Consider the following 7,995-nt stretch of genomic DNA (forward strand, 5'->3'; position numbering starts at 1 on the left):
ACGCCAACCTGCTCTTCCAGTTCGCTGAGGTTCCTCGTCGTCTGGATCAACTCGCTCCCTCTATACCAGGCGTAGCTTACATTGCCACCTCTGGAGACCAAGCAGGACAGGGTCACCTGGCACCTCCCTCTGTCTAGGGCTTTCCACTGCTCCAGCAGGCGAGGCTTCTCAACGTGATCTGGGGCAGAGATGCTGGTCAGGAAGGCGCTGGGAACGCAAGCCCTGCGGGGTGGGCAGTGGGGAGCGCCGTCCCGGGCACTCACCAAATACGGAAATCTGGAACTCATGTCTGCAAATACTCCCATCCTCTCTGGTGACCTCCAGGAGGTAGAGGCCACTGTCCTGCTGCTGAGTAGCGTTGATGAGGAGACTTAAGTCCTCGATCTTAAAACTGAGTCTATTGTTGAAAGACTCAGAAACCCAAAGAACATTGCTTAAATCACCAGAAGTATTCTTCCAAGTGAGAATCACGTAAAATTCCGGCTTTGTGTGCAGCTGTACCTTCCATTCCACGGAGTCTGCCCTCGTCAGTGTGCTGGGCGGCTGTAACCTGACAGGTGCTCCTGACAGTCCAGTCACACGGTCAGCAGAGTCCGGAGATGCTGGGAAAGAGACACCAGGCTGGAGGCAGCGGGACAGGCACCAGGCTGAGCACCGCGGGCGGTCTGGTGTGGCTTCCCCTAAGCCAGGAGGACGGGGCACGTTGAGGGGCCCAGAGCCCAGGAAAACATGACGGTGCACATCCCCTACCTGCCCCCTCTGCAGAAGCTCTGAAGGGACCACGAACTCGTGAGAATAGTGCTTACTCTGGAACAGGCATGCTGCAAACTCTTTATGTGTTTTGGCTGTTTCATTTCGCAATGACCCGGTGAGATTCTTATCCCCATTTCACAGGTGAGAAAACAGAAAGGGGTTAAAAGTAACTACCCCGAGTTGCACAGCAAGAAGGATGAGCTTGGAATCCAGTCGATTTTTGGCTTCAGAGGGTGAATTCTTAGCTATCGTGTTATACGTAAACATCACATGTGATGTGATTCCCTCCCCACGGCACCGAGGCAACCACCTGTGACCAGCGGTGACCGCTGGATGCTCTGAGTGGGCAGGCCCAGGAGGACGGACTCTTGGGGCTGAAGGCTCCTCCTCTGTCCTTCCATAGAGCTAGATTCATGCCACTGTTGTAGGACTTAGAGTATCAAATAATGGTCACTGCTCATTAATGTTACCGAATTTTTAGTTGCTAAGGATTGCTCTCTAGAAAAAAATTAGGAAGGCGAAAAGGCAAATACACTGCCAGATATATCTCAGCACTTCCCTCTGGGGTCATGGGGGAGTGACGTAAGGCTGCGTGTCATCGCCCGCCTTACAGCCGCCCAGTGCAGTCAGTGAAGAAAAGTGGGTGTTTCTCTGGCCAGTTTTGGTGGGAAGCTTTGTGGCCAGTGGACGCAGGGAATAAAAGGTGTCTGGATGGGCTGGGCAGGGTTGAGGAGAAACTGGCAGAGAGAATAGGGGAAGGGGGCGGCCACGCACAGACCTGTGAGAACGGAGGGTCCTGAGCAGAGAGTGACAAAGGGGAGGAGCTCTAGGTGTCCTCATGTGTCACAAATGCACAGGTCCTCGGCCTGGCATCTCCTCGGCACAGCACGTAATTATAGGACCTGGAGACTTGTAATTACTGTGCGGTCGGTAGGAAATGTTTCTTTGATCGTGACACCCCTGAGAGTGAAACACATTTTCCTATTCATATCCCATGACTTGAATTGGATCTGCTTGTGATGAAACCAAAAGCAGAGACCATGCCATGCAGCCCAGTGTCTCTTTCCCCGTGGTCTTCGCACTGCATGCGAGGAAAGGTAGCCCGCCAGGTGCTGCACAAAGGCAAGTGGAAACATAATTACTAAACCTACGGAAAGGACATGCACTGTCAATATTAATTATTTGGTCTTTCCTGAGACGCCACCCTAACCAGAGCCCTGAAGAGCCAGGACCTCCTCGCGTGTAAGACACGGTTCTTGACTCCGGAGAAGTTGTGATCTGGGACCAAACCTTGTGTTCACTCTGCAGCACACACTCCTTGGCTGAGATGGATAATCAGATAAGGAATTTCAATTCTGATCACAGAAGACCAGATTAAGACATACCAACAAACACTCCCACTGGCAATAACGAGGAAAAAGTGGGGAAAATGTTAAAACATGTTGTGAAAGGCATCAGAGAACTAACAAAACAGTGAAATATTCTAGGCCGAGATCTGAAGGAAGGAGACCCAGAGAGGTGAGACCTGCATTTTCCGCTGCTGTTCACTGGAGGCATCTTCCGATTCCATAAAAAGCAACTGAAGCGCTGAGAAGCTGCACGGAGCTTACAATAGACTCAAGGCACTGGGGCATAAGGGGGTTCAGAGACCTGCTACGTGGCGTCCACCAGGCTTGGGGCCGGTGCCATGAACGGCTCATACTGAAGATGAGAGCGAGCCGGAAACAGAACAGCTCTCACGGAAACTGAAGCCAAATTTTGAACCATGTCAACCCAGAATCAGACGAAAGTGGTCTAGAGTCTCTAGTATTTCTAACCTGGCTGCCTACTAGAGGCAAATATAAATTATTCCTGGAGTAAAATAACATCAACCAGAGCATTAAATTATTTCTAAAATTTTTCATACATGATATCCAAAATGAAACAAGAAAATAAACTGGCATAACAAGAGGAAACATGTCTAAAAAGGAAAAAGAAGCCATAGAAACAGACCTAACGGGCATCTGGACAACAGAGGTGTTAACCATAGACTTTAAAATACCGTGTTTACTATGTGCAAGGAAATGAAATGCAAGTTTGAGAATTCTGGCAGAGAGCTAGTGCGATGGAATGCAAGCGTGGCCACTCCCGGCGCGGCCTTCCTCTGTGCTCCGCCTGTGATTCAGACAGGGGCGCCCCCGACTCCTGTCACTAGGCTGGCCTTCTGATAAACCCACCTGGTGCCAGTTTCCAGCCGAGGCCTAAGGAGCCATCGCACACTGTCGCCTGTTCGGTTGGAAACTTCTCTCGCTGACACGGAGACAAGCCTCGGATAGTCTGCTGGAGCAGTGAAGGAGGCACACGGGGCAGAAAGACGCGGGAGGGGAAAACCCAGTGCTTTTCCAGCAGTTTTTTAAATGTGAGGAAAATGAACTGAGAGCGGAAAGCCAGCAGGAAAGAAGGGGCAGCGGACGAACGACCCGAGATGTCATCGTAAGCCGAGCAGGTCCTGGACAGCCCAGCGGAAGCGCTTGGGGGAGGCGTGGCCCAGGGAAGGCGAGCAGAGGGTGGTCGTCAAAAAGTGGGAGACCCCCTCGCTGTCTCCTTTCCTGGAGGAGAGAGTGGGCCGACAGAGGCTGCCACGGAGGAGCGGGACCTGGCCGAAGTGAAGGTTTGGAAGCTCCTCCCTGGGGAACGAGAGAAGCTTTGGATCAGAAACGGGACTCACAGGACACCCAGGGCCCAGCCGAGACCGGTGGCTCCGCTGTTCTCTGTTGCTGAATTTTCTCCTGCAGCCGCAGCAGTCCAGCACGCGGGGTGGGGTGGGGTGGGGTGGAGGGGTCACCGTAAGGCAGAGCTGGAAGGGACTGGGGGCCAAGGCGAGGCTGTGGCGTGGATAAAGTGGAAAGGCAAGGGGGCGAGGGATTGTGCACTGAGCGGTGTGACTGACACAGGAAGACTCGAGGCTGCCCCCAGAAGGGTGTATATGGCAACTGGAGGGAAGAGAAACGCGGCATAAAGAGAAAACTCCAGCATGAGTCCTCACGTGCTAAGAGAGGGGTGGAGGGGGCCCACAGTGACTGCAGCATGGGTCGGGGGCAGAGGCCCCGGGGGCCCAGGGAGGCAGCGAGTTCCACCCTCTTCTGGCAGCTAAGAAGGAAGGAGGAGAAACAGTGACTCTGCAGAAAGTGGACCGGGAAGGATGATCGACCCTGCGTCCTCAGGAAGAAATGGACAGCCAGCATGGGGGACATTCGAGGGGACAATGTGGCCCAGAATAGAGGCCCTGTCCCCCGCGCCTGCGTGGGTGCTTGAGCTGCAGCCTCCAAAGCCACAGCCAGTTCAACCCCCTCTGCACTGGACCTGCAGGTCTGGGAGGGGTGGGGCCTTAGCTCAGGAAGAGGGGGGCAGAGCAGCGGAACCTCCACCAGATGACAAAAGGATGTTGAGGTTTTCTCAGCGCAGGGCTAGGCCCCCAGCTCCAGAGGACGGCAGCAGAAGGGTTCCAGCTGGGCACTGACGACCAGAGCCCCTGAGATTCCAAAAGTGCGGAGCCGGGTCAGCCCTACTCAAGGCAGAACGCAAAGCGAAGCCGACACAGTGCCCTCCGGAGCCCAGGTCACCCTGCAGGCCCTCGCTTCCGCTCAACGAGCCACGCCCTCCGGGGCTTCGCTGACTGTATTGACTCCTCTGCTCAAGCCAGCCAGGCCCCTGACCTCCATCCAAGCTGCCCACATCCCACCCCGTGCGACCGTCAGCCGGGTGACCTCATGAGCACACGATCTTTCTCCAGCGTAACAAGAGCATCTGCACTCCACGGCTCCACTCAAAACCTGTGCTGTCCCTCTGCTCAGACCGGCCTTCCTTCTCCCTTCCCCTGAACTCTTATTCGTCCTTCGAGGCCACTTCCCCAGTGTCCCCGCCCAGAATGAGTCTCCATTTCCTTAGCTCCCTTTGTGCTCTCAGTATTGTACAGCTCGCCTGTGAGCCCTCGGCATGTGCTGTCTTCTCTTACAGTTGCTGTTTTACGTGACTGTTTTCTTCGCAGTGTCTGAAAGGGTTACTAAGGGTAGAACCAATATCGTTTTCATTTTCATCCCCCACAAAATCTTGCATAGTTCTTGGAACATGATAGGAGCTTAACGAAGCTGTTTAATTGATTATTTCATTATTTAAATTCCAGAATGCATCTCCATTAACTCCCAGAAATGACTCTGATGTGGGAATTTTGTGAAGAAGACCAGGGACCACCATGATGTGGTCCGCGGGCTCTGGCTTTGCGTTCCGCACGGTTCTCCGACCTGCACTTCCCACGCCCGCTGGCCGGCCGTCGGGACGAAAAGCATGTGCAAAGGGCTTGTGGCAGCCTTATTATAGGAGAAAACCTGAAACTGAGGCAAAGTTTCCTCAACAGGAGAATGGGTGAATAAACTATCACAGTCATACAATGAAATATCATTCCGCCATGAAAAGGGTCAGCTACAAACACCAGAGATAAATTCATCAGATGTCGAGCAAAAGGAGCCAACAGCAGAGTACATACCCTATGGTCCCATTTACACACAGGCAAAACTGACGTGTGACACTGGCAGTCAGAATGGTGACCATTCTCACGGAGGAGGGAGCAGCAAAGACGGGGAGCCGCACACAGCTGTGTTCAGCCCGCGGCGCTCGCGGAGGCGCACATCTGCAATTCTGTGCACCTTTCTGTTCGCGTCACACTTCGATAAAAGACAGTGGGTGAGCCACCCCTAGAGTGGTTTCCACGGGTGGGGTCCCTGCACGGTGGTCCCAAGCCCCCTGGGTTCCGGAGTCCGCTGCGCCCAGCTCCTTCACCACCCACACCCTGTCCGAGGAAGGTCGGCCAGGGCCAGCCGGCCTCCCGGGCGGTGCCTGGACGGCAGCCCGCGTTGCGCCACATCCACGGGAAGCAAAACCTCGCGCCGCTCCCCTCCCCCGCCGCCCCGCTTTGTGTCCGCAGCCCCTGGGCATTCACAGCTTCTCGTGTGTCCTTGGGGTGTCCTGAGAATGACCCGCCAAAACCTGACGTTAGGGTCCAAAATGAACGTCAGGACCCAGGCCCACTCCCCTGGGCCGCGAGTTGAAGGTCCCTGCTCTCCAGCTCGCCTGGTCCAAACTCATCCCAATCTGCCTCTGAGATGCTTGAAAATCATTCATTCATTCATTCGCTCAAGGAACGTCTCCAGCACCTGCTATGCTGGTGCTTTGTTGCCCAGTAACCACAGCCGTAACTACGTATCGATCGCGCGAATTCATCGAGACGAAGCCGCGCATTGATTCACCGCGAACCTCAGCGCCCTGTGTGGTGCGGGACTGCGGAGCGCAGCCCAGGGGAGGGAGAGGCATGGACCCAGAAGTGCTACTGTGATCGCAATTAGAATTCGCACAATATGATGTAACCATGTGATTAAGTGTCTTGAATACATATTCCCTTCCATTAAAAATGTTGAAATCTCCCTGAGAATCTGGCTATGACAATGAGGAACCCTCAGAAAGAGCCACAGGTTAAACTTTACCGTCTTGTCTCAAGGTTTTCTAACTCGCTTTCCGCTCAGTCGACAACGGGTTCCTGAATAGTCCCTCTTCTTTGACCCTGATTAGAAAACTAAGAGAAATAAACAGATGCCTCCAGAAGCTGTGGAACAGGAGAGCTTCTCGTCCGGGGGGGCTTTGTCTGGAGTGCGTGGCTTTCTCCCTCAGGGGAAGACCCATCGGCCTCTGAGCTTCAGAACTGCCCGGCATCCTGGGGAGACCCAAGCCCAGGGACACCTCTCCTCTGCTGACAACCTCATGAAATTTGAGGATATTTCCTTAGTGCCTCCTAGAGTCGGCAGGAAAGACACTCTCGCCACCATGCAGAAAGGCGAATTGAAGCCAGCAGAAAAGAGTCCCCTTGACTGAGGCTGCCTGGCCTCAGACCTTCTCAAGGACCCCCCAGGCCACCACTAGCCTGTCCAGACGCGTCAGGAGCTGCTCGGACTCACAGCCCCAGGTGACCAGGCTCTGGATTCTGATCTCCCTGCAGGCTGGTCCCCGCCTCATGCCAGCCTCCACCCCACGCCGGGCTGGGCCACCTTACCTTGGCCCTGATGCCCCTCAAGGAGCAGGAGGAGTGTGAGGGCGAGAGCTTGCCCCAGCATCTCCACAGGACATCGGGTTAGTCAGTCTGGCCCCTGTCCCAGCAGACGCTGCACCATGCACCAGCAGCCACCAGCAGTCACCAGGCACCAGGAGGATGATGGGAGAGCTGCCTCACAGCCTGTCCGGCCACAATTTCCTCAACTCGAGGCTGCTGTCGTTGCCTGAGAGGTAGCAAGGCCACTGAGAAAGCCCCAGTGCCTGGACCCAGTGAACTTGCAAAGTTGGCCTCGAGTGGGTGGGAACCCAGGTTCACCGCCACTCACAAACACGCTTCGAAGTCCTGCGGCTTACTCTGCCACAGCCCAGTGGCTTTGTCCAAAGGGCAGACACCCAAGAAAATTTCCAATTCTCTTCATCCTACCAGCAGCATGGAGAAGCCTCTGTGGGGACCAGCCGTAGTGCCAGAAGGTCCATCCCCCAGACCTTGGGGGCGGGGCGGGAGGCTGTGCGGTGAAGCCCCAGCCAGGCAGTGAAGGAGACGGGGGAGCAGCAGCAAAGCCCGACAAGCCCAGGGATGCCCCGGACTCGAAAAGCAAAGTTTAAGCACATGCAGATTCGCCCGTTTTCACAAGAATCGCTTTCGCTCCAGTCCCCTGACTCGGGCGCCTTCTTCCTTCTTTTTGACTTTCCCGAAGACCTCTCTCTTCCCTTTTCTTCTATCCCCAGACTGGACGTAGCTGCTCTTGCTGTCCTGTCCCATCCGGTTCAGCTCCACCCTCCGGAAAGGCCAGGCAGCTCTGGTGCTGCTCCCGCTGCGGAGCGGGGGGTGGTGGCAGGGGCGCCTGCCTCCCCAAGACGCCTTTGCCTCGAGGCCACACCCTGGGGACCCAGCCCTTTTCTTCCTTCGGTTTCCCCTTTAGTAGCAAAGATTTTCTGTTCCCTTTGGCTGTCCCTTGTTCGTTTTCATATTTCATCCACTTCTGCTCAGGACAGAGCGCTGGGTCGGGAGTCAAGACGGAGACTCGGCTGCGGGGAGCAACCCAAGGCCCTTTCCACACAGATGCGTGCGCCTCGGTGACGCGGGTGGAGGGGGCGCGGCGAGCGCTCCTCAGGGTTCGGGCTCCGGAGCCCGCGTGTCCGGGTCGGCATCCTGGCTGCGCC

General features: G+C 55.4%; 1 protein-coding gene across 1 annotated transcript in view; it reads right to left on the bottom strand.

Moving 5' to 3' along the window:
* CD244 (CD244 molecule) overlaps nucleotides 1–7,915 on the bottom strand; it is a 17,360-nt gene extending 9,445 nt beyond the window's left edge. The window contains exons 1-3 of the mRNA XM_023521496.1: nucleotides 6,833–7,915; nucleotides 264–602; nucleotides 9–178 (exon numbers count right to left, since the gene is read on the bottom strand). Of these exons, the coding sequence (XP_023377264.1) occupies nucleotides 9–178; nucleotides 264–602; nucleotides 6,833–6,893 (570 nt within the window). The 5' untranslated portion in view covers nucleotides 6,894–7,915. The remainder of the gene's footprint in view (nucleotides 1–8; nucleotides 179–263; nucleotides 603–6,832) is intronic.
* Between the last annotated feature and the right edge of the window lie 80 nt (nucleotides 7,916–7,995).

Source organism: Pteropus vampyrus, unplaced genomic scaffold (genome assembly GCF_000151845.1).
Source record: "Pteropus vampyrus isolate Shadow unplaced genomic scaffold, Pvam_2.0 Scaffold304, whole genome shotgun sequence".
NCBI lineage: Eukaryota > Metazoa > Chordata > Mammalia > Chiroptera > Pteropodidae > Pteropus > Pteropus vampyrus.